The sequence below is a fragment of the Montipora capricornis genome, chromosome 13 (assembly GCF_036669925.1).
Source record: "Montipora capricornis isolate CH-2021 chromosome 13, ASM3666992v2, whole genome shotgun sequence".
NCBI lineage: Eukaryota > Metazoa > Cnidaria > Anthozoa > Scleractinia > Acroporidae > Montipora > Montipora capricornis.
In genome coordinates, this window is record NC_090895.1 from 25,092,679 (window position 1) to 25,118,605 (window position 25,927).

At 40.2% G+C, this 25,927-nt stretch overlaps 3 protein-coding genes across 6 annotated transcripts in view; 1 reads left to right on the forward strand and 2 right to left on the reverse strand.

Moving 5' to 3' along the window:
- Window positions 1-2,457, reverse strand: part of LOC138029396 (nuclear receptor subfamily 2 group E member 1-like) — an 11,430-nt gene extending 8,973 nt beyond the window's left edge. The window contains exons 1-2 of one of the 2 annotated variants that reach the window (XM_068877149.1): window positions 2,291-2,457; window positions 1,365-1,592 (exon numbers count right to left, since the gene is read on the reverse strand). In XM_068877149.1, the coding sequence (XP_068733250.1) occupies window positions 1,365-1,592; window positions 2,291-2,315 (253 nt within the window). In that variant the 5' untranslated portion in view covers window positions 2,316-2,457. Of the gene's footprint in view, window positions 1-1,364; window positions 1,596-2,290 lie in introns of both variants that reach the window. The other variant, XM_068877148.1, reaches the window with a different exon arrangement.
- An 8,205-nt stretch (window positions 2,458-10,662) lies between these two features.
- On the forward strand, window positions 10,663-17,453 carry LOC138029003 (penicillin V acylase-like). Its single transcript, XM_068876664.1, has 3 exons — window positions 10,663-10,871; window positions 14,750-15,121; window positions 16,354-17,453. Exons 2-3 carry the CDS (start codon window positions 14,762-14,764, stop codon window positions 17,137-17,139), a joined length of 1,146 nt encoding a protein of 381 aa, XP_068732765.1. The 5' UTR covers window positions 10,663-10,871; window positions 14,750-14,761; the 3' UTR covers window positions 17,140-17,453.
- On the reverse strand, window positions 17,162-25,304 carry LOC138029004 (uncharacterized). 3 transcript variants are annotated; one of them, XM_068876665.1, is made up of 7 exons: window positions 25,200-25,304; window positions 24,747-25,087; window positions 24,398-24,458; window positions 23,705-23,961; window positions 22,717-22,762; window positions 20,619-20,745; window positions 17,162-19,901 (listed from the first exon to the last, which is right to left on the reverse strand). In XM_068876665.1, exons 4-7 carry the CDS (start codon window positions 23,828-23,830, stop codon window positions 19,481-19,483), a joined length of 720 nt encoding a protein of 239 aa, XP_068732766.1. In that variant the 5' UTR covers window positions 23,831-23,961; window positions 24,398-24,458; window positions 24,747-25,087; window positions 25,200-25,304; the 3' UTR covers window positions 17,162-19,480. The 3 variants fall into 3 exon arrangements, with proteins under 3 accessions (XP_068732766.1, XP_068732767.1, XP_068732768.1); XM_068876666.1 differs by lacking the exon at window positions 23,705-23,961 and having other exon boundaries at window positions 24,747-25,294; XM_068876667.1 differs by lacking the exons at window positions 23,705-23,961; window positions 24,398-24,458 and having other exon boundaries at window positions 24,747-25,294.
- Between the last annotated feature and the right edge of the window lie 623 nt (window positions 25,305-25,927).

A 25,927-nucleotide genomic window follows, 5' to 3' on the forward strand; every position in this document is an offset into this window, starting at 1 on the left:
CAAGACCCGATTTTAAATTTGGTATTTACCACATCAATTTAGGCGCAAGAATACAAGTCTTTTCTGATCAGCACGTCAGTGAAATCTTTTCTCTTTTAATGAAAAAAAATTCAAGATTTGCGCGTATAGAAGAATGCGATGGACATCCCACAAGTTGAACCGCTTTCTTAGTAACCTGTACAAGATGTATATCGTCCTGTGTTGAAGCCGATCACTTGTCACGAGTGAGTCAAATAAATCTTTTACCGTATCATGGACCACGAGCTTAAAGCAGAAAAAAAAAACCCAAGGTGACAAACCGCAATAAAGACATTGTTTTAGAAACCTGCTCCGCGAATCCCCGCAAGCAAATATAATGCTAGCCAAATACGTCGCTCTCTTCGAACTACTCAGTCTTTCTCAGTGGTATTGAATCTAGGTTGGGTACAATATTATTAATTATTGTATGTACCACGATAGGTAGCGTAAAATGAAAATAAAAACCAGTAGAACACGTAGGAAATTCAATATCTTTTAATTCAAGAGCATTTGGAGCCGTGGGATATTATAAAAAAGCAAATCTGCAATTAAGATTACATTAATTTTTAATAAGACCTGAATGTCCTCTGGAGTTTGAGCCGATTAGTAAGTGCAGATGTTCTTGTGGCGTATCGATCACATTTTGCTCGGACAACGGTTCATTATTCGTTTTAACCGTATCCTTTAATTAAAATATAAGTTAACTCAATATCCCAGTGAAAGGATGTGCTATTCCACCTGTTTGGGGAGCGAAAAGTTTAGGGTGGGATGTTTATTGACCTTGGTTCAGAGCAGGCCGGTTGCAATGTAGTCGTTGATGAAATAGATATATTTATCCGCGATGATGGAGTCAGCCGTTTATATAATTTGCCTTAATTCGTTTATTCTGCAAGACTAACCAAGCCTCTGAAGTATCGCTTTACTTTCTCTTGAACTCGTAAATCATCTCGAGGAAAGATTAACAACATTGTCGCTAGTTATAGCCATGGCAATAAACAATTCACAGAAGAGACCAGATTTGTTCATATATGAATTTCTTCAAAACGTTGGCCAAATTTTTCGTTGAAAATTGGCATTTCCTACGCAGCAATTAGACTCAAAATTGTTTCAACGTCAAAAAAAGTTGGTGTAAAAACATTGAAGCTTTATTTTTAGAGGTACTCGGCAAGGTTGACGTATGTAATATATTGTACGCCAGAGCAAGTCGGTCTTGTTTTTAAGCGCGAGATTAAGATTAAGGGCCAAAGCTTTTGCTCACGATAAAAAATCTTTCAAGAAGGAAAACCAAGAGGCGAAATTGAAACAATTACACAAAGGTGCATTGTAAGTTTAGAATATGGTCTCACCGTCCTTGTTCATCTTAACAGCAAAGCACTTTCTCAATCTGCAAGCCTGACATTGATTCCGCCTTGTTACATCAACCGTGCAGTTACCGCGCTCCTTACATTGGTATGTAAGATTACGGCGAATGCTCCGCTTGAAAAATCCTCTGCAACCGTCACACGTGAAGACACCGTAGTGCTTTCCAGAAGATCTGTCGCCACAGACCTTACACAAGATGATTGGCTTGCGATCTGCTGTGTGGGGGAGAAAGAAACACGAGTTGAGCCGCGCTCGCAAAGCGACGCGAAGACTCAGCAAGAACGTAACCAATCAGCTTTAGATATCAAGTTTTACTGCACGGAAACGGGTTGGTAGATCACTGATAAGGTTATTGTAGGAGTGGCTTCAAGAGCAATGGCTACACCGAACTTAACTTGCGTTGATTCGATCAACTTGTGGCGAGCAAAATCAATGCGAGGCAATTCAACCAGACGTACTCGCGTCGCGGTTACAATTAAAGGTTGCGAGTTTCGCTAGCTTTTTGAATCAAAAGGTTCTGCATCGTTGCTGGTTGAAAGGTTTTTAAAAGACTATTTCCAACGCGTCAGTGAAGCTTTACTTTGCATAATTTGAAGACCTGTTGGTGGAAAATATCTCCATCTTAAGTTATCGTTTGGTGTTTTGCACTGCAATCAAAACAAGTATCTGATGCAAGCTCAACACGCCTTTAAAAGCATAAAGGTCGCTAACGTCTTAGACATAAAAGCGTTACGGTTCGTAAAAAGCATTTATCCTGCAAGCTTTTGTTTTATGTTGCAAAGAAAATTGGCCTAATTATAGGAATACAGGTGTACCGGATAGAAAAACAACTGGAGCTTTCCTTTTCACGTGCAACGAATCATGAAATGGCAGTTTAAAAAGTCATTGAACTTAAGGCTCACTCGCTCACCTTGCATCCTGTATTCTGAATCCATGCGATTCGTAAGTGAAGAAGAGCTTATTACCCTAGCAGTCTTGCTTAACTAGGCGACACCTTTCAGCAATATTCGATGCGGCGCAGCTGGGTTGTTTGAAATGATTTCGCAAGGCAAACGCACAAGTCAAGTTTATCTATGGGAATTGGAATTGACGTTTGAAATCGAACAGGTGCACACGCCTAGCTCAAACGCCATTGGTCGCCCAGGGATTAGTGCAAAAAGTTCTGAGTAGTGATTGGTTGAGGCGAGGGAGGAAAACTGAATCATTTGGATGCTGTACAAAGGGAAGTTACAATTACCTCCACCTCGTGCGATATATCTCCCGACGAAAAGGCTTCCTTTTATGATGGGAAGCCAATCGCAATGAATTCTAGCTGTTCTTTTTTTGGAAATAACTGAATCCTGACAAACGCATATCGAACAGACAAAAAGTTAACCAGAAGTACTAATAGAATTTGAAAATTGACTTTTCTCGATCTAACAACAGCAATATTGACCATTCATTCAATTATAACAGCCTTTGACCAACTCTTTCTTTTCGAGGTCGCATTTCACGAAATTCTCTTTACATTTGCTATCGATTGCATTGACACCGATCCTGGCTGTTCATTCCTTTGTAAGCCAAGAGTCCAAAGACAGCGAAAAGGGAAATCAGGGATTATAAACCACAATCCTCAGAGACATAGGACTCCATTCACCTGGCCAGATTGCCAATAATTCGGCAACCTTGGTCCAAGATCAATATTTCGAGGAACGTTTTGTTTACAAGGCGTGCAGACCGGCAAAAGACTCGAGCGAAGGCACGAAATGACCTTTTAAAACACAAAGGAGGGCTAGACAACTGAAGACCAGTAGAATGTCCATTCTTCTATCTATTATAGTTCTTTAATGGGCACGTGCTATAATTCTCATTCACAGCCACATTTCGCGACCACCTGCTAAATACCTCAGAGCGCATGCGCTGCATTGAGCTATTGCCATCGATTGCGAGACCAAAGTCTTAAAATATTTATACGTTGCAAGCTAATAGCCGATGAAGAGCTTAATAAACGAGGGAATTTATTACATTCATCCCTATGGATGATGACTCAACTGGGCAGAATTTCAGTGTAAATTGTTTGAGACGAAAAATCCGAGTGTGGTAATTTCACCCTTTACACCCGTGGTTTCAGTTTGAGGGACAAGAGAATTAAACGAAAAGTTGTATGTCCGCCAGGAACATTTTTGTCTAAAAAAACCAAGATATTTTTATGCAAACAAACAATTACTGCGCTCGTTTTCTATGTGCACCAATGCCGGAGCAAACCTGACAGAAAATTCTGGTCGCGAAATTAAATTCGCTCTAATGCTCGCAGATGTGAAGCAGAAAAAAATCTTGTTTACGTCTCGTGCTTTTAATAACATCGTACACTCTTAGAGCTTCGACGGCGTTGAATTACGGCCTTTTAATTTACTCTATACTCCAGGCTTTAAAAGGCCTCGACAGGATATAGGGTGTCACAGTGTAGTATTTCGTGTTTCGACTTTCGGTTGATAGGTGATCATAGATGCATAACTGAGGCGAATGGTCAAGATGTCATGACAGCAAACAAGAAAAATGAGCAAATGTGGTACCGTTGCGTTAGCTTCAAAATCAACTCATATACAGCAGTCAGTTGTAAATGATATGAAAATATTGTTCCCTCGGAGAAGTGTGTAATTACTAACTTTTAATGATGGACTGTTCGTGTTAACCGTTTTTTTTAAAGAATGACCGCCATGTGTTAAAAAGTAATTTAGTCGCCACGAGTTTGTATTCTAGAAAAATAGCAAGGGGTTAGTTCAGGCACATTTCTTTTTGCTTTTGTTTATCTCTAATTCCGTCAAAAATCCTCGCTCACTTCGGCGTTTTAACCTTCTCATTAGCTAGAAATCTCATTTCATTGGCTTTAAATTCTCAGGAGTACAGTGGATCAATATATCGCTATTTTCAGCAATGGAACTCGAAAGTCTTGTTTCTTAAAGGGGCTAGGTCACGCAATTTTAGGTAATCTCAGCACTGATCGAATGGTCATAGAATTACCTAAAATATCAAAATAACTGTTAAAAACTATAGAAGAACTCTAACAAAACACAGGGTAGCCAAGAAGGGACACGGATGGACAAAACTGGAGAGGATTGAAATGGATTGAATTTGGGTAAATTTTGAAAAACGTCGGCCCACCTTTTTTCAAATTTTTATCAGTCTGTATCAAAATGTCATTTACACAGCTGGAAAATCATTCTCAGTTGTTATGTGGCCGTGATTTTGCAAATGAAAGACTCTTGCTCTGCCAATTTGACGTTTAGAGCTCATAATTAACAAAATTAGACAAAATGACCTAAAATAGCGTGACCTAGCCCCTTTAATAGCGACCTTGGAGAAATGACCAAATTTCCTTAAAACAACTTCCTTAAGGCGTACCGACATCGCATAAAAGTTATGCTAACGGATTGCAAATTCAGAAAAGAGAGGGTTGGCATTTGAAGACTTAGTAAGACTTCAAGTTCTCTTACCTTTAGACAAGTTAATTCTTCAAGTTAAGACTTCCTTCCGTCGGTTGTAAAATAGTTTTTGTAGAAAAAACTTGCTTTTGAACAACTTTTAAAACTGGGGAAGGAATATGTACTCATTTATTTATTTATTTATTTATTTAGTTTTCTCACCGTTCTCGCGGCTCTTAATGCCGTGTATATAAAGTTACAATGGAAATATTTTAAAGACATCAGCGTAAAGAAATCTCAAGGTGGAATAGACAAGCAGCATGGCATCTCTTTAACGACGTTCGCGCAAAAATCTTCCTACGGTGAGATTTTCTTCATTTCTCGCCTAGAGTTAGGTCATAAAGTACATACTCCAAAAATGAAACAAAAAATGGGGGTCACCGACTTTGTTTCGGAGAAAATGGCATTGGAAAAATGCGTTAATTTCGAGAAATCGGTCATAATAGCGAGATGTAGGCTCATCTGCTCATCCATCGAAAATCATAAAAATAAACCGTTGGAGTGAAAGTTTCCGTACATAGGTTTTTAGGAGTGAGATTTTTAGATGATTGTATGCCGCTAGGGATGTGGTAAACAGTAGAGTTCATCCTCGACGAGCGTTTTCGTAAGCTCTATCCGTTGCAACCACTACCAGAGTTCGACGGCACGAGGAAAGAAAATGTTAAAGAAAGATAACTTCTTACGGTGAGAATTTTTTCATTTCATCGTATTTTGTAGATAGTAAGTAAAGTAAGTGATTCATGATTAAAAAAATAGGAGTCACCGATGATCTGAACGAGTAAAATCGATGTGATTTTGCAAAGCTCTTGGAAAAGTTCGTTTGTCACGCTTTTGCGTGACCTGTCGGGCAAGGACTGGAACCCAAGAGAGGATCGATCGTTGAAGAGATGAAAGGGTTTTTACCAGGAAAAAAACCTTTCTCGAGCATAGCAACGAAGTTTTAAGCAGGGGTCATCTTCATTTGGTTGGTGTTTTGTATAATATCTCTCATTGCCGTCATGCTCATCCTCTGGAGTGTGTTTTTTTGTGAAATTCAATCGCTGATTGTTTCCACGCAGGTCCGCACTATTCAAACCGACGAGGACGAAAATACTGCTCAATTTTCACGAAAGTAAAGGAAAAGAACTTTAAAAACATGCATTCACTTTGAACTTAAGTTCGTAGGGTAATAAAAACATTAAAAAGAAACAGCCCCATTAAATTTACGCAACGTTTCGTCCTCGAGTTTTCCAAACTTTCAGCCACTAGTCTACTCGATCAACTACCTTTTCCAGAGCTTTTCCATCCTCCCGCTCACTTCTCTTTGAAGTTTCATGATGATTCGGAAATAAATGTGCCATTCTTTTGCCGGCCTGGAATTTTTTCCTCGGCGTTTTTGTCGCCACGTTATTTTAACTGATGCTTGAAAAATTTGTATGAAAGTCAAGTAGACTAGTGCACGACTGATAAAACCTCGCGAATATCAGTCGTGCAGTAGTCTACTTGACTTTCATAAATATTTTAAATCAGTTTTGACTGATCACGATCTTCTCTGATCCAACGCTGTGCAAGACTTATCGTCCACGGTTTTTGCAAAGGTTTTAAAACCTCAACTTCACTAACGCTCGAAGTAATGCGTAACATATTCCAGTCGCGTTACCTGCGCAGTAACGTTGCGCACAAACAATTAGCGCGAACGTCCTTAAGCGAAGCTTGGTGGTGATGAACTCTCGAAAACAGAGGCATTTGAGGCCCAAAAAGTGCAAATTCAAGATCCTAACCATGCAACGAGCTACTCATCAATAAATAAGAACTTGATCAAATATTGGGTAATTATCAATTATTCCCTTAGCGCACGTCTGATATGAGCCGGTCAACATAGCGTCTTCCTATGACGTCACGCCGGCCTTGTTGATGTTCGAAAGCAAAGAAATGGCGGCCATGATGGTGTACCAACTTAGAGTTGAACTCTATTTGTATGCAAATACTTTCTTTGTTTCAATAATCCAATATGGCTGCTGGTCACGTGACTGAAAACTCTCCATAGCCAAACCAGGCAAGAATCCGCCATATTGGTTTTTACCACTCTCATGTCCAACAAGCGTGAATGAAATAATTGTTTTATTAAATTTTATACAAATTTTCAACGTTTGGGTTTTGAAAATTTCGCTTCTCTCCAGAGTATAAGGCGCGAAAAAATGTTGTATATACCTTATTCCAAAATGGCCGCCATTTTAGTATTCTTTTGTTTCCATGCAAAGCGAGGACGACCTTAGACAGGTTGCTGACCAGCGGGTTTTCATTAAAACAATGGTTTGCTGGGGTGCTCAGTCTCGCGGGTTCAGAAAACTTGGTTGTGGTCATTGTTATTTAAGGTTTTTCGCAAATTGGCCCTTATGGCCTCGCTTTCAAACGTAAAATTCAAAAGAATATTTAACCTTGAACGAGGCCATAAGGGTCAATTTGCATGGAAACAAAAGAATTCTAAACTGGCGGCCATTTTGGAATCAGTTGTAAAAGTACACGCTTCTAACCAAGAATTATTGAACTAATCAGAATACTAGATACTCCCAGGCTCAAATTTTATAATTCTCGATATACGACTAAATTGGCCAATTGGTTCTGTATTCCCCCTAGTTAAGCCTAGGTGCTTTATGGGTAAACAAAGAGAAATATTTTTAAATAAAAAAAAAGGTCAACTCGAAAGCAATAAACTCTTGCCCAACAATTAAGCTTAAAGGCGCTGTTACACTGTGCAATTTTTTCGTGCAACTTGTCCCGCAACGCCATTTCTGCAGACATTCTCACATTACAAAACATGCTGTTTAATAATAATAATAATAATAATAATAATAATAATAATAATAATAATAATAATAATTTTCGCTGCTAATCGCCGTCGCAAAGTACAGCAACGACACAGCTCAACAAGGTCGAACCGAAACCAATACCTGTGTGTGACCTTGGAGCACAGCTTACAGCCGGCTGGAATCGGCTGTATGCTGGTTTTTGCCGAGGGGGGAAAACCGGAGGACCCGGAGAAAAACCCTCGAGGCAGAGAAGAGAACCAACACAAACTCAACTCACTTATGGGGTCTGGTTCGAGAATCGAACCTCGGCCACATTGATGGTAGACAAGTGCTCTCACCACTGCGCCGTCCCAGCTCCCTGTTTTACGGGTGTTACACTGAGCAACATTTCATGCAACTTGTCTCGTTTCGATGATCACATGAGGTTAAAGGAATATTTTCATTGGCTTTTGCCGCAAACCGTTGCGACGCAATTTGCAGGACAGATGTTACACTGAGCAAAGCCTCAAAAATTCGTTGAAACTGTTGCGGAAAGAAGAACTTAATTCTACTTTCCGCAACGATTTCTGTAACTGGTCTTGCAACAACGTTTTTGGCCGTTGCAAGGTATGTTACATTGGGCAATGACTCGTGCACCTTGTCTCGCCATGGCGTTGCGAGACAAGTTGCACGAAAAATTGCACATGGTAACAGCGCGTTAAAGGAGCTTTGTCACGAAATTTAGCCAAATCATATGCTCTTGTCTTGGGGTTTGTAGATGACAAGGGAAGGGTGGGGGCAAAAGGACAAGGTTCAAGTTTCTTGTTTTGTTACTCGTCGAGAATTTGATTGAAAACCCGAAAGAACCGTGCAGACGGACGCAACATTGTTGGGTGTTACACGTTGCGTCGGTCTGCACGCCCTCTTCGCATGTTGTTTCGTGTTGTTGAGAGCTGTTGCTCAAAGTCTTGAGACAACGGGTGCTTTCCATTATGCAGGACCATCAGGTCTGAGACCAGTGGAACTAACCAAGGAAAAATGGAGCGACATTTTTCATCAAAAGTCAATTTCCAACCGGACCGAAGCGTTCCATTTACGTTTCGACCGAAATTTCGGTTACATCACAGTGAAATGGGACTGCAAGCGAGAATATTTGTAAATGGAACGGCACGTTTCGGTTGGACCGGACCGAGCGGTCAAAGAGGACCACCTCCAGAGGTGATCCCAATATTTCGGGCGGACCGAACCGAAACGGACCTTTCCATTTGACTTCAGCCCGAAATTTTGGCTTAATGGAAAGCACCCAACAACTCCCAACATTTCTTTTGTTCCGTGATCAGCGAAGCGTAGCACAACAATGTTGAACCCTTTTGCACAGCTCTTTCAACACGCACGCGCGTTACATATGGTCTCCATGGAGATAGAAACGCATCAAATTTTTGAAAACAAGATGGCAGATGAAGTTTATCTTATATGGATCGTATCCTTCCGACAATACACTGCGTGTCCTTACATAGATGGGAGTTGTTGCTTTCGTTTACACACAACTGCCAACACCATCCAACATCGATCTGCAGAACCAACAAACCTCAACAATGTAGCGAGCTGTCGCGTCCGAGTTTTTTGTTTCGTCCGCCGGTTTACACTGGGGTTAAGAAACCCCCTCCTTACAAATTTAACGCTGTGCAATCGGTATGTGTCAGATGCTCCATCAAAGGTTATAGATTAGAAAAATAAAGCAGTAAAATCAATTTTACTTTTCTCAATGTCGAAATTGTGTCAGTGCCGTTGATGTTCACAGGGCGTATCCTTTAAACGCCTGACTCCGAGCTGTGAAACGCCTCTCTCAGACAGAACTGATTAAACATCACAGGTTCAAAGATCATGTACCAATCATCTTTCGCTTTTCAATGCCGGGGGTACGTAAAACTTTTTGGCTGTTTTTGAAGAAAAATAATATATTTCAAAGGGTCGGCACAGCCATAAAAGAGAAGCTAACAGGGGTCTCTAACGAAGGTCGAATCGCAATGATACATCTTTTCCAAAAAACGTTTCTAAGATTTACAAAAAATAATGGATTCGGAGTTCTTGAAGAAGTTAGCTATTAAGGCGAAATGCAAAGAAACTCATGAAGCAGACATGAGTCGACAGCGATTCAATTCAGCGAGCTCTTCCAACAAGGAAATTTCTAGAAAACCACAAAAATTTGGACATGTCACAGATTTTAGACATGATCAGTCCTGATTTACAGAGTGAAGCAAGGATACATCTTTCTACTCTCCAGAGATTTTTGTTACTCTTTGAAAAGGACTTTCAGGCATATGCTAGACATATATTTAAAAAACCCAAGGCTCATGCCATGTAATTAGGTCGTAATTAAAATCTCTAGACCTCATAGGAATCTGTCACAGGGCAAGAAGACAATAGCTACAAATGCCTGAGAGCGCAATTAAAGCTATTTTCGGCAAAGGCAAATGGGGTATTGTACAATTCCAACCTCCTGGGGTTAAGATTCTATGTATTGCATTGTGCATAATAATGTAGCATTCGTATTTAAATGACGTGGAAATACCTGCTGGAACAAATGTTTCATTCCCAAAGGGTTTGAATTGGGTGCAACATTGGTCTATTCATGAAAACCCGGGCCCGCTGCTAAAACAGCTCACGGTTATACTCCTTAAAAATCATGGCCTAAAGTGTGATCTGAGGAAATATTGTAAGGCCAAGAAGCAAGCAAATTCTCAATACATTGAAAATTAGACTGAAGAAATTAAACAATAGCTCGTTATCCTTTTCCACTGTTAGGTAAATAGGTTCCTTTTCTTTGAATGCCTTCTGTATTTTTTTCAAAATGTTAAACACTTGTTGTTGTTGTGAACTCACTGTGAAGGAACCAATATCTGAAGAAGAACAGTTTTCCATTGTCTGATCACCAACAGCTACTTCTTCTATTGGAAAGGGAGGTTACTATTAATATTTCGAAATATTATGATATTATTGATTGTGAAAACAAGTAATTGTTGACCTGAAAAACCTGTTTATAACAATGGAAAGGGACAGTAATGGCTAAAACAAATGGCAGTTTGGTCACGAAGGTGCCAAAATAGCGGGCCCCATTTGGTTTCTACATTGTTGTGAAGTTTTGGCACGTGGTCCTGCATTTAAAAGCCAGTGCACGATTTGGTTTACCGTGGCCCACCATTTCGACAAGAGCAAAAATCAGTGCAGTTTCTGGAAAGGGACGTTCAAGGCTTCTTACGTGGTAAGTCCTTCTCAAGTCGTAAAATTATCTGGTTTATGGGCTAGGAGGAGAACTACCTAACTACGAAAGTGTATTTATTTATTTATTTTGCTTGCATGTCTAAGCCGTACATTTAATTTAATTAAGTTGGAAACGATTTATTGAAATTTAGGTGGAAAGCGCACGGCAGGAAGATCTAACGATCGTTGAATCCAGCGCTTTGTAATGTTTTGGTGATAAATTTAAAGTAGATTCGCATTCAATGTTTCATAAAATAGTGCTTAGTAATTCTGTTCTTTCACTTGTTCAATTCTTCTCGTGGAAGTTCAAAGTGATCCTTTAAACGTTTCCCCAATCTTTTCGAGGATTTGGTGGTAAACGGATTGACTACTTTCTCCGAGGTGGTGACAAAGGAGGCGAACAAAGCAGCCTTTCTTGGCCCCTAATCAGTTGGATATATGAGTGAAGAGTCGCCTAATCGTCGAAAGGGTGAAGATACTGAGATATTTATCATCAGATTCATCGTTCTCCGTAGAACTTTGCATGCTGTTATTGCTGTCTGTATTTCCAAATTTGGTTTTGTCAAACCGATTTAGTGAAGGTAAATTGAGCACCTTGTGAGAGATTCAGTTTACGAGCTGATGTTTCGAGCGTTAACCCTTTGTCAAAGCGAATTTTGGCCGTTTTTATACTAGAGACGCATAATCCGTCCAGACGAATTATGCGTCTCTCATGTTATCCGTCTAGTGTAAAGACGGGAAAACTATATGAGACACATAATTCGTCTTGGACGAACGTGGGCAAACATTTTTTCTGCGTCTGTTAATTTCGTCTAGTATAAAGACGGGCACTAGACGCATAATGCGTCTGGACGAACTTTCCAGTTTAATGCGTCTTCCAAGACGCACTAAAATAGATTCTTCGTCCAGACGCATAATGCGTCTTGTGGCCGTCTTTATACTGGACGTATTTAACAGACGCAGAAAAAATGTTTGCCCAAGTTCGTCTCAGACGAATTATGCGTCTCTAGTATAAAAACGGCCAATGTGTTCATGCTGGAAACGTCCACTCAAAAAAAAACTTTCTTACGGTAGCTTTTAAATAGATTGCTTCATGGTTGGTGAGTTTGTTCAAGAGTTGTGAAGGATCGCTTAAAGTGCCCTTGTAACCAAAAAATCAGTTCTTATTTTTCTTTGAATTTCAAAACTATGTTCAGAACTAAACTAAGCAATCAATGTTCTGAGCATTGATTCAAAAAAGATATCTGTTTACTTTAACTGGAATTTTTCAATTCAATGGTCCGCCATTACTAACTTTAAGATCTTGAGAGAGCTCGATCGAGGAGAAAATGACGTCAAAGGTTCACTAGTTTAAGAATGCAATGCGTGTGTACGCCACAGAATTAATATGCAGCATAGGAGTTTTGGGCTTCAGACTTTTAAATTCGCGTTTTGATATATAATAAGATGCATTCGCACGCTGAAATTTTAAGCTAGTGAGCCTTTGACGTCACTTTTCCCTGGATCCAACACTCTGAGGTCCAATCCGTCAGTTAAGAACGTGAGTAATTGCAGACCGTGAAATCCAAAACTTTTACTCAAAGTAAACGGCCTTTGGATAAAAATCAAAGCTCAAATTTTTGCCAGTCAGGTGTAAAGAAAGCACACTTTTATCTCAGGGGCACATTAAACATACATAACATGCTTAATTGACCACTCCCCATAGGGGCTTTTCAGGGCCAATGAACACAATCACGACACAACAGAACATTCAACAACAACTGTTAAGAAGAATCCTAACTAGCCAGAGGCCAACCAGTTGCAGCGAAGACGTAATCTCGTACCCAGATCTCGCTCTCCCACTGTTCCGTATGACCTTGGGAGATCTGGGTACGAGATAAGCGGAGACGTTGAACCAGGAACAAATTCAACGAGTGGTCAGAACGATTCTTGAATCTGGGATCTCCAGATCTCAAGACAAGCGTCCTAAACCACTGGACCACACTGCCTCCAATGAAACGAACGAGTGAGCGAAGCGAACGAGTAAGTTTCGCCCTATGTAAAGGAAGCCAGGTGGCCATCAGATTCCAGATCCTATAATGTGAATTTCGGATCCCGAATACTGGATCCCGCCTCATGAGTCGTGGATTCATGATTCTGAACTCACTGGTTCCACCGAAATGGATCCTGGATTCCTGTACAATGGTTTCCGGATTCGGTAAAGCCGTGACCAAACGATTTTTCTGTCATCACGGAAATGTACGTAAATCTCCATACTTATATAACAAGAGGCTACCGGTAGCCTACACTTTGTTCGAAGGAATTTTAGCCGATGTTCTTTAAAAGTCAAAGCATTTCAGTGAATTTTGTTGTAATATCTTGTTATCCAGATCAATTTCGTAGTCCGAAGTCTAAAGTCCACATTCCGTGACCCAACCATGTCGTAGAATAGTCGTTCACATTTAAAACTGTTTTTAAAAGCGTTCACTCCAATCAAAACCAGTAAACAGATGCTTTACAAGTTTCTACGATGGTATTTGAAAATATTTAATATTTTTTTCTTAACAATACCGGGAGAATCATAAAAATCATGTAATTAGCCCGAATAATACGAAGACCGGATTTGCATTGCGTACAACGAAAAACTCGTTTCAGGTCTCGCACACAATTCCCTAAAACATATTTCCCGTTACTCTGTCGCGCAGCTAGTCATTCGTGGTTTAGTGGTTATCGCGATTGCCTCTGAATGGGGAATCCCACTTTGGACTGCCGTCAACGAGACAATGAAATCTTACGCATGCGCAGCCAAATCGCCAACCCCCTTTCCCCCCCCCCCCCCCGCCCCCGCCAAAAAAAAGTCTAAAGTCCAAAACGGAGTCGAATCTTGTACTTTGTTCGAAAAAAGAAATAATATGGTTCATCAATTAGTTTGACCAAATTTTCGTGTTTCAATCCCACAATTTTTTTAGAAACTAAATCCTTTATTCGTCTCTGTTTTGTTTTGTTATGGGGGGTTGCCCATTTAGTTGTCTTAACGGGAAAATCAAATCGTTAACAAAAACTGAATTTTTCTGTATGCTTTTATGTGTAACCTTGGACACAAAAAAACTCTGTGCAAGTAGGGAATATACTGGCATAACGCATGATTACGCGGCTGATGATTTGTTTAATTGTAAATTTTATGTTGTTGTGGCGACTGTTGTAATATTCTAAAAACTTCCTGTTTTCAAATGAGGCGAGAGTATCATCAACATATTGAAGTTAAGCGGGTCATGACCAACACGACTTGCCCTTCAATTTGCTTTAGATATGTTGATGATATCCTCGCCTTGTTTGAAAACAGGACGTCTGCCTCTCAATTGTTTCAGGGGCACCCAACGTCAATTTTCGAAAAATATCTGAGATCTAGAATTTTCGGAACATTTGTTGTAAAATTTTCTGCTTGCCTGCCTCTCCTAGGATTTTCAAACATCTGAAAAAAGGTATAATCGTCCATTTTTAACGGATTTTTACCCTAAAAAGGTCGCCCAGAATTTTCGGGAGCCTTTTTTCCGGCTAAAATTTTCGAAAAAGGTAAGTTTTGATCCCTACAGTTTTCGGATCACTAGACTTTCAGCTAGGAAATCCGAACAGATGAAAAATTTTTAGGGGATAAAAATATGCCTATATCTACCGTTAAAATACTAAAATATGTTTAATGATGCTATGTTTAGTGGTTTTGAACTATTTTCTCGTTGGGTGCCCCCGTTGTTTAATCGTCTTGTCTGGAATTTTCCTACCTGGAGAGAGTAGTTTCGGTGACTCCACAGGGTGACAAATGAACATCTCAATGTTCGTTAGGCAAACTTGTGTGCTTAAATAACTTTATGTCGTTTAACACAGGTATTTCTTTTTTTTTAGATTGTTGGCAACATGAATCTGACAAATATGAGAATCCTATGTGTGATTCATCTGCTGTTTCTTTTATTTCTCGGAGCGAACGCTTGTACCGAGATTCGAGTGACAGCCGATGATAAATCGGTAATCGTCGGCCGAACAATGGAGTACAGCGTCGAGACACTTTCGTACCTCATCGTAGAACCCGTGGAATACGATCACACTGCAGACCTAGCCGAAGGTTGTCCTTCGGATGGAAATCGTTTGTCTTGGTCGAACAAATACACTGTGGCATATATAAACGGTTGGGAGCAAATTAATCAGGCTCTTGGTGGGATGAACTCCGCTGGCCTGTCAGTGGGCGCTCTTATGTTCCCTCAGTTCACAAAATACCAGGTACTGCCGGTAGATGATAAATGGTCTTATTTTTACTTAAAACGTGACGTTCCCGATGGCGCAATGATACATCTTCAAACGTAATCTAAAGTTTTTAATTTGTAATTTGTAACCGTAATTTATATTTGAATTCGGTCTATTGATATGAGCGAGTTGAAACCAAGTTTAACGAGAACACTGGCAGTGAAAAACTCTGACTTTATGAAGCAGCCCATGTTCACCCAAAAGACATTGCCCTTTTCACGGTTAGTTTTCTCATGTGCATTATAATATAATCTAGCATGTATGCGAGGCAATTTCGGGATATTTTGTAGCTTTAATCCGAAATTGCCCCGCATCCACGTAAGATTACATTGCGATGCAAATGAGAAAAACTAACCGTGAAAAGGGCTATTTTGCACAGACGGAAAATCTGAAAATCACCCAATCAAGACGCTGGAACTATTTCAAAACAACAGCAGAAGCGCGCAATGTCTTTTGGGTGAACATAGGCCTTCAAGTGGCGAGGACAGCTACGGCGACGAAAACGCTACAAAACAAGAATATCATTGGTTAAAAGAGGAAAAATAATCGTGCTGCGCGTGCGGCACGCGTAAGTACAGCATATTTTTCCTGAAGTCTCCATAACAACGACGTGAAATCACCAAATTCGAGCTTTTGATGATAGCGTGAGCAAACAAATGTAAACGTTTCATCCTACATTTTTACTCTAAGCCCGCTCATGCCAAATTACTTTTGGGATACTTTGCCCACATTGTACGACGTAAACGAGATAGGAATAATCGCGAAAGAATAACGGTAGGCAAAGTTATATTTTCAGGTCACCTTTCCGTCGATATCCGCGTCGTAAATTTTGTGAAATCCCCATTGACTCATCGGAAACTTTGTTTTCAATCTCTCAATACGTACTGTTTGAAAAACGAGCAGCAGTGTTTTATCGGCTTTAAAAACACTCGGTTACGTCTCGTGTGTTTATAATCGGTCAGGTGCAGCGAGTTTTTTTGAACGGCTTGACAAAAACATTTCACGAAAAGCGTGTTCTCTCAGAAGACCGAACAACGGTTCAAAATATGAGGGAATATATTAGCATACAAGAAAATTACTATTCTTTATGTAAAGAATTCTAATGAGGAATGTTTTATCAGCAACGTGACGTTGTATAGATGTTTTGATAGGTCGTTAACCTCATGAATTATTAATGCATAGTGAACATGTTTGTTTTCCCTCGATAGGACGTTCCTTCCAGCAAATGTGGACAAGCGGTGTCGCAGTATCAGTTCACCCTCTGGCTCCTGGGAAACTTTGGGTCCGTACAGGAGGTGAGAGATAGCATGTCATCTGGATCATTTCCCCTGGTATTCGCTGGACGTGTTTCGGGGCTGGTTTTGGAACTGCACTTTTCGGTGATAGACAAAACCGGCGATGCCATTGTCATTGAATACGCCGAAACAGGAAGGCAGGTGTACAATAACACACTGGGTGTGATGACCAACGCCCCTCCTTATGACTTCCATATGCTAAACCTTCGTAACTACGTACAGCTTTCGAAGTTCAATAACGAGCCATTGGTGTTGGGTCGAGATGAATTCCCACCGACTGGAGAAGGAAGCGGGCTCCTTGGAATGCCCGGTGACTTGACCCCTCCCTCAAGGTTTGTCCGTGCAGCAGTGCTGAAGGGATTTGCCAAAACGCCTAAGACGAACACAGCAGCGGTTAACTTGGCTTTTCACGTCCTGAACTCGGTCGACATTCCTCATGGGGTAATAACCAAACCTATACTCCAGATGTTTGGCGATTTCACCGTTTGGTTGGTGGCCAAGGACCTCACGAACAACGCCGTTTATTTCCGTGACTACAACGACTTAACCGTCCGTGTGGTGTATCTTAACAACGTTCAACAAGAAAAAGTGATGAAGATTAAAATGTTCTCAAAGATTGGAGGATTTAAAGACGTCACAGCTGACATGAAACCTTTGGGCGATGCAACGGAGGGTCTGAAACATGGTAACGAACTGTAAACTTGGAACTCGCACACCAAGATCACTTTTTATGGTGTTTAATTGTCGTTCAGTTTCTAAAGGAATGAAATAACGAAATACAGCATGACAAGAATAGTTTGTGTGTCATAGAAAGACTAGCCTATCAGTGATTTTAAGTAATGTATTGTCAGTAGGTGATTATTTTCCTTGTACATCACAGAACAACCTAATTGAGCTGCATTAGTAAAGTTATTACAACCTAATTTACTATCTGAATAATGATGAACTAGGCATTCATCCCATCTTTCTTGTGTAAAAATTGACAAGCTGAATAAAGATATCAGTCAGCGAAATTAAAGTCATATTGAAATCTACCCCAGTCTCCGCTCGACCGCGCGTTCTCACAGTCTTTTCGCAAAAATGTTCCAAATATTAACCAAAGCACCCAAAACATTGCCAAAAATTACACGCATGGCTACCAACAACTTGTGTCCAGAAACGAACTCAAAGTAATGAGATACATGGTTAAACATTTACTTTTTTGTTAGTGTCACGAACTGAACTGTGGCTTTAACTCGGATCGCTAACGACTGACTCGCGCTAATGTTAACGAGTTGTTTTTAGGTTTGGGCCATCTCAACTGTTCTTATTTGAGTGGTAACGTTATGGAGATAATCCGAGATGACATTTATTTGCAGCTCCTTTTCTGGATTTATGCAATTCACGAGCCCATGATTATTTTCGGAGCGAAAAACTCCTTAACTAAGCCTATGTCACGGCATTTTTATAGACCCATCTACTTTAAGACTAAAGTTTCCCCAGCAAAAAACGAAAGTCGTTCTGGTTCGGTGACGCTATGACGTCAAGCTAGTTTCTTATGATTGGTCATCGGGTTCCCGCGGGACTCTCATTCGCGGGAAAGACGTTTCTAAAAATAACTTGGTATATCAAAACGCCCGATCAAGAAGTCAATTCGGAGGAATGCTTCTACTGATGGGCTTCTAGCAATGTTGAATTGAGGGGGACACTTCATGCCATCGTACAGAACGAACATCTCGTTACCTGTATTTTACAGACCTTATTTCAAAATGGCCGTCATCTAAATATTCTTTTGTTTTTATTCAAATTAGCCCTTGATGCCTCGTTCTTGAGCTGAAAATTCAAAAGAATATTTTGCCTTGAACGAGGCATCAAGGTCTAATTTGAATAAAAACAAAAGAATATCTAAATGGCGGCCATTTTGGAATAAGGTGTATATATCGACAGGACAGGCAGAATCGATAAAACCGAAAGATTTTACTGACATGACGAGCTGGATACATCTCCCCACCGACAGGGGTATCGAAATGCGCCCACAGGATCACAATACAATCAAGAGTTCATTACCCAAGAGTCCGAGAATCTGGTATCATACTTGTCTCCATGAGCGTCAGAGAAGTGTCTATTGTTAAACCACGTTTTCCGTGAAGATAAACAATAGATTAAATCGGCTAATTCAGTGTTGTACCCAATTCAAATCTCCAGGGGTTAAGATTCGTTGTGACTTGTATTTGCATGATAATGTAGCATTCACATTTAAATGATATGGAAATACCTGGAACAAAACGTTTTGCTCGCAAAGGGTTTGAATTGGATACAAAATTGATTTAGCCAATTTGATCTATTGGTTATTTTCTCGCAAGATCGTTGGTTGAAAAATAGACACCTTTCTGACGCTGATAGGCAATCTCGTTCCCTTTTCACCGGCGGTGAAAAGCCCTGGGGCCCGGGAACGAGGTTGGCTGATAGGAACTAGCCCAATTTAGGTAAATCTTACTCTTGGGGGTAACCCTGCGATGGAGTAGCATCCCATCCAGGGGGGAGGAGAAATACTCCTAGTCGCTTCATGCTACCGAAATCGAAAATAAACGCTGACCTGATGGGCCCCTCTGGGCTCGTAACAGAGACTTTACCTTCATCTTATTCTTGGGTGATAAACCGTTGATACAATTCACTTTCCACAGTCGACCTGTCTGGCAGATAACCAGTCAGATGATGCCCCCACAGACCAATCGCAACGAATACTTTAGAGTACTTATACGATCCACTGTCAATCACACTAGCTTTGTCAAACCGTTCGATCAACAGGTGGGTTTAAGCACGGCAATCTCGACTTTCATCCAAATTAAAAGGAAAATTGTCCAACGAACTCTGCAATTATTTTACTTTGTCCACGTGACCTAGCATGCATTATTAGCTTTTTCGATTTCAAAAAACCTATATTCACTGAGGATGTCTGTTATTGCTTCTTCTCTCTTGTCTTTCCTTCAGTTTTGCGATGTCTGTAAATCCTTCAGCACAGGCCTACTTCCCATGGATACATTTAGTTTCCTTAGGTCTTTTATTCGTTGATTATTGTCATTTGACTTCGAAGTTTCTCTCTGAGTTCAGAAACCAACAGCTTCTCCCTATAAATTCTCTCCTTGGATTCTTCGCTGCTCATGTCCTGATATCTAAACGATTGTTCCCTTGAGGGTGGTTTTCGTTCAGCAGCATAGCTAAATATATCTGCATCTAATGAGTCCCTGTCGTGAACAGGAGAGTCAATAGTGGTGTTGTATGCAGGAAGAGGATATGATTTGCTCAAACTGTTGACTGATTCCACTATCTTCACTTCCATTGCTCTTGGAATTCTCATGTGGTCGACGAACGATGGAGAAAACATTGTCCTAGAGTACAGACCACCTTTGTAAAAATGTTCAATAAATGCTTGTGGGTAGCTACCCATCAGGTTTCTTGGATCGTAGTATTGGGAATAACTTCTGAAAAAGGAATTATATCAATCGTGATTGGGTAAGAGTGTTCCTCTATCAATTTAGGGTCTTGACCCAGCACAGTAACAAATGGACTTCGTTTTAGATACACTTAGGGACGGTGCCTACTATTGTTATTGCGCATACGTTCTGCGCATCTCTAGATACTCGGATTTCCTATCGGTGAAGCTTACTAATGCAGGGATATTTTTGCGCGGCTTAAAACTGTGCAGAGAAAGTAGATCTTAGTTAGTACTCTTGGTATCCAAAAAGAAAATTGGGGGTAACCATGTATTCTTTAGAGATAATTGAGCTTCAATTTGAGAAAGAACGCCATTGCTTTGTATTTTAGAGCTTTATACAAATATTCTTCGTGAATTATCTTTGAAAAATGCGTGGTTACCCCCAATTTTCTTTTCGGATTTCATTAACACTTGGGAAGATCTACCTTTCCTGCATAATCATAAATCGGGGCAAAAATACCATTGAATTAGTAAGCACCGTCCTTAACGCGCGAAAGCAAACAAAGAACCGTCACTTTAACCAATCAGGAAAAGCCATGTCACGCTTCTGCAATGTTTTTCAGGGACTATGCCGCGAATTGATAGAGAAACATTCTCACCTAATTCACTCTCGGTGACCCGAAAACTGCATTTCTCTTCGTCAACGAGAATGGAGAAGTTTTTCCACGTAAATTATTAAACATGAAAAAATTGGATCATTTACCTTTTTTGTGGCTGTTTTTTCTTATGACAGCATACGACATAACAGTAGTACATTGCGACTACGATCAGGATTGCTACTAAAAAACCAACGATGCACCAAACGACGAGCATCCAATAGGGAATAATGACTAGAAGTAAAAAAATGAATTAGTGGGATTTTAAAGCGAAGAGCAGCGGAGAATCTAGGAAACAACGAGCCACAGAAATCCAGCAGTTGACTATTATCAATCGTGCAATCTGATCGATCCCTTCCCACGTTTGCATGATAATGGAGCTCAATCCCCGGAGGATTAGTTGTGGACAACAACACGGCCGCTGTTCGATTGTTTAGGAACACTAAGGGCCGATTTACACGGTACGATTTTTGTCGCATGCGACAACGGCTTACGACAGGCCTACGACATGATTTACGATTGTTGTTTACGTCAGAAAAAATGTCGTAGCATTTTAAAACATGTTTTAAAACGCTGCGACAATCGTAAATCATGTCATAGGCCTGTCGCGAGCTTCTCGCATGCGACAAAAATCGTACCGTGTAAATCGGCCCTAACACGTCCGCCGTGACTTCACGTGAAAACATTAAGGGCCGATTTACATGGTACGATTTTTGTCGCATGCGGCAAGCTCACGACAGGCCTTCGACATGACTTACGATTGTCGCAGCGTTTTAAAACATTTTTTAAAATGCTAAGACATTTTTCTGACGTACACGTCAATCGTAAATCATGTCGTAGGCCTGTCATAGGCTTGTCGCGTGCGACAAAAATCGTACCATGTAAATCGGCCGTAACAAATGCTCACGCAACAATGACGTCGACGAAAGCGAGAACGCCGAACATTTGCATATTTAATGAGCAAAGACAACGAACGGTTCCGCACGCCCTGCACGCTCGTTTACATTTTGGTACATTTCTTTGCCATTGTCGTCATGACAACGACGTCAAATGACCAAATTTGAGGTGAACACTCGAGCCTGAAACTTTTCAGGGTCGGTTATTAATATTTAGAAGAGTTTTACCGGTGCTTGGTAAAGCTGTGTTCCAAGTAATATTCTAAATGCCCAAAAGTTGTTTGTGGTCGAAGAACATATTGAGAAGAAAAGGAAAGAGAAGAAACTCTGACGTTCTGCAGGTAAATTAATTCTTGTAAACCGCGGTTTTTGTTAGAACTTAATGTACTTATGTAAAGGCTTATAAATGTAAATGTGTTTGTCTCCAAACATCCACAGTATTCAGACTAATTTCGGAAGACATTATCCAAGCCGGATGTGTTAGAATAATCGTGAAATGATTCGAATAACGCGGATAACTTTATCCGGTAGATAATTCACTATCAGTCAGTTTCAATCTCTGCAAAGATTTCAGTATTTGCCCGCGTAACTGTGGATATGCATTCTGTAAGCCTCTGAAATATGAAAGACTCCTAAATATGAACTCACTTGACTTGAATTGAAATGCATTTCAGCTTACAACATTATGACATCAATCTCGATCGGATAAACTTATTTAATAGCCAGTCTCGACCCCAGAGCTCTTCTCTTGACTGAGGGAGAGAGGAGCTCTAGGGAACCCTAAAACGAAGTGTCTTTTCATTGGTTTTCGTGAAGAATAGTCAAGTGTCGCTAATTGGTGCATTCATGTTAGCACGAGGAGTGACCAGACACGTAAGGTTCAAATAGCCAATTGTTGGCTATACAAGAACCCTACGATCCATGTTTTCCTACATAGAGTCTCCCAGAGCATTGGGTCAATCCGAGGCCCTGGTGACGAGAATGTTTAATAGCTTCTTGTTAATAGTCAAAATAAATCTTAGCGTGTAGTTCACCTCTCTCTACCACGTTTTTCAACCAGTAAATGATTTTACCCAAATTTACTAATGACCGTACTTCAACCCTCAGAACATTCAGTGATAATCGATGTCATGGTGAGGATAATGGAGTAGGAATTTTTCCTTCATGAGGATTGCGCATGAGATTTAAAGCTGTTTTGCGAATGCGCATGCTCAGAGCCAAAAACTTCGTACTTCATTCTGAAAGTCTCTATTGCAATCTCGTCCCCAGAGCCCGCGGGCTCTGGGGACAAGATTGTCTCTATTGTCACCTGCTTGTGTCGACGTTGCTGCAGCTGTTGCATTCACCATGACAACCTTGAGGGAAAAAAATATTAATTAATATATTGGAAAAGACGGTGTCTTTTATTCTTCTTAGGTCCGCAATACGTATTAGGAAAAATTAAATTTAATCAAAAAGTTTGGTGACCTTCGTATTGTGAATCTGCGCATTGAGCGAAGAAAGGAATCGAATATGGATTGTTTGAGGCCTGATACCAGTAATGTAACAAACAATAATTTGCAGGGATTAGGGATGGCGCAGAAGTGAGATCACCCACTTCCCACTAATGTGGCCTGGGTTCGACACCCAGATGTCAGTGAGATGTGGCTTGAGTTTGTCTGTTCTCCACTGTGCTCCGAGAGGTTTTTCTTTGTGTACTCTATCCGGTTTCAATCCTCTTTCCTTTTGATTTCTGCGCAGTGTCCGAATTATACCCTACGCCCTGCGAGCAGTTGGTTTCTCCTACGCTTCCTGAGAGAGAAACTACTGCGAGCAACCGTTTAATTATCCGTCGAGCATGTACGAAATACGTCACACCCCACGTGATTTATTTGACATCACTTCGTCTTATTTCGCGGGAAATCACTACACAGCAGGCTCGCCCAAACGCAGCAGTTACGTAGCTGAACGCACGCGCAAGCGCCAAAACCAGTTTACTAACTCGTTTTACCGGTTCAAATTTAACTTATTCGTCAGTTGGCGCTGGACGGTGGCTCACTCAAAGAAACTAACGGTTGCTTGCCTGTGGTTTCTCTCTCGGGAAGCGTAGTAGAAACCAACTGTTCGCAGGGTACCGAAATTAGTGCTCCAGAGCTAAATACAGTTGACACTTGGATAAAGTCAATACTAATTATTACTAGGAGTAATCAAAGATTAATAAGTGCGTTCGAAGTTCAATGAATTTAGCTAAAATCATACAAAAACATAGGAGGAAAGTAGCAACGAAATTCTTCAACAACATTGAGAAAATAACTTACCGAGAAAACAGCAGGAGCTACGAAATTTTTCAACAACACGTCCGCCAACACCCGATGTTCGCGAAGAAGACAGAATTTTGTGTCGCACGAGGCAGAATCCTTTGCGCAACGAGAATGTGACGTCATAACTGCCCGCCCAATAGAAAGCCCAAAAAACCCTCAGAGCTTTCTCTAGCGTTCACAGGAGACCCACGAAATTAGGAAGCGTTCTCCTTCGTCGAACGCAATAACTAGCAACTCATTGTTTAGGAATTTTTCTGCAAAAAAATGGACTTTCGCTTTTGGATGAAATTTTAATATCCTTCTATTTAAAGCGTGAAGCTCACTAATTAAACTTTATTCGTCGGCGGAGGCCCGTTTCAAACATCGAACTTCACATGTGCCGGAATCTAATGCAATGAGTGAAAACAATAGATTCTTCTCATTTGCATTAGATACGGCACATGGAAAGTTCGATGTTTGAAACGGGCCTGGGAGGACTAAACAGATAGATTTTTAATAATGGAGAGAGAGGATGTTTTGGCGTGAAAATGTAATCATTAAAATGATTTTTAATAATGGAGAGATAGGATGTTTTGGCATGAAAATGTAATCATCAAAATGACTGTGTCTCGGTTCTTGAATCATTTGCCACATTAGGAGGTATTACATAAACATCTCAGAATTGTATATGATTTTTTCGTAAATTCATACCTGTGTTTTCAATAGTTTAATAATTCAAGATGCGTCTTTCAGCAAAGGAAGCACGACTAGCCTATAGTGAAAGAATATTTTGATGAATTATGTTAATAGCGTTTAAATTTCGTCCGATATTTTGAAACCACCTTGATAAAAATTAAAATTTATTATTTTTAAAATGTTTTTCTTGCTTCCTTAAAAGGTCGATTCAATTACAATTTTAATTTTTATGAAGGACACAACCTTGATGACTGTCGAGGTACTGTAATTCCGTCTGTAAAGTACCCATCCAAGTTACTTGGAATCAACATTGAGTATCACATTTTGTTTTAAATTACTCACCTTAAATTCAACATTCACTCACCTTTTGAATCAAACGCAAAGAAAATTACATCACGCGAACAAAACAACTTCTGATTTGGTTCGTGATGGATGTTACTATGCACTTTTATAATCAAGACCAGTTGTTTCCTTGTTATTTCTCTTCCTAACGAAGCAACTTTCGACGACGATTTCACAATGTCTCCGGTGCTTCTAAGGGCTGTTTAATTCCAATTCTTGCAGCTCTTTTAAGCGTGTTTTTTCCTTTATTGATCAGATGTAATCCAGAATGATTCAGCGATATTCGATTTTCTCCAACTGTACGGTTTAATGCATAGGGAAAAAATGTACTTTAGTACATATCTCCAACTGAGTCACTTGTCGCTGTAGTCGAACAAAAATAATATATGTGCTGAAAATAGATCCCCAGTTTTTGTATAAAAAAATGATCTTAACAAAATAATATAGATAATAGGAGATCTGTAATGGAAATTACTTGCGGTTTCAATTCTGAATATCCACCTAGCCTTGAAATCTCCGAGACTATAACCCACATAATTCATCTAAAAATTATTTTTCTTCACAGCAACAAACACAAGTGCTCACGTTTTCTTTATTAAACAATAACAGCTTTTGATCACAGCAGGTGATTTGACCAAATAAGGATAACAACCACACGTAGACAACTTTAAACGAAATGAAAGGAGAACTCTTGTGCGTTGTTTGAAACAAATCGTCTACATTTTAATAATACATATTTTGAAACTCGCTTTTGTATTTAAAACGTTTCGAATTGACCGTTCGTTTCCCCACGGCCGCAATCTGTTATTCATTTTGTTGTAATTGAGTGATTTCTCCATCAACGTTCAAAGCGTCTCACCGCGAGAGTAATAAACGTCGACCTCAGAGTAAAAAATAATTAATTTACGAGCCTGTTTTGGCTAGTTTTGATGTTGCATTGATAGTGTTAAGGCCCGTGCAAATTGCTTCTACATTTGCTTCAGCATTCTTTCGATTTTGTTGAACGGCGTTGACAGCTCGGGTGGTCACACGGTTTTAACACATTTTAACATTTTATTCAACAAAGCTTCAACAGAGCCCTGGTATTCAGTCTCGCGCGGCAGCCGCAGCTGTTACTATGGATACGGACATGGGTACGTCATTGAGAAACCGATTAGTGCGCACGCGCATACCCAACAATGTTGAAAGAAGGGACGGCTCCAT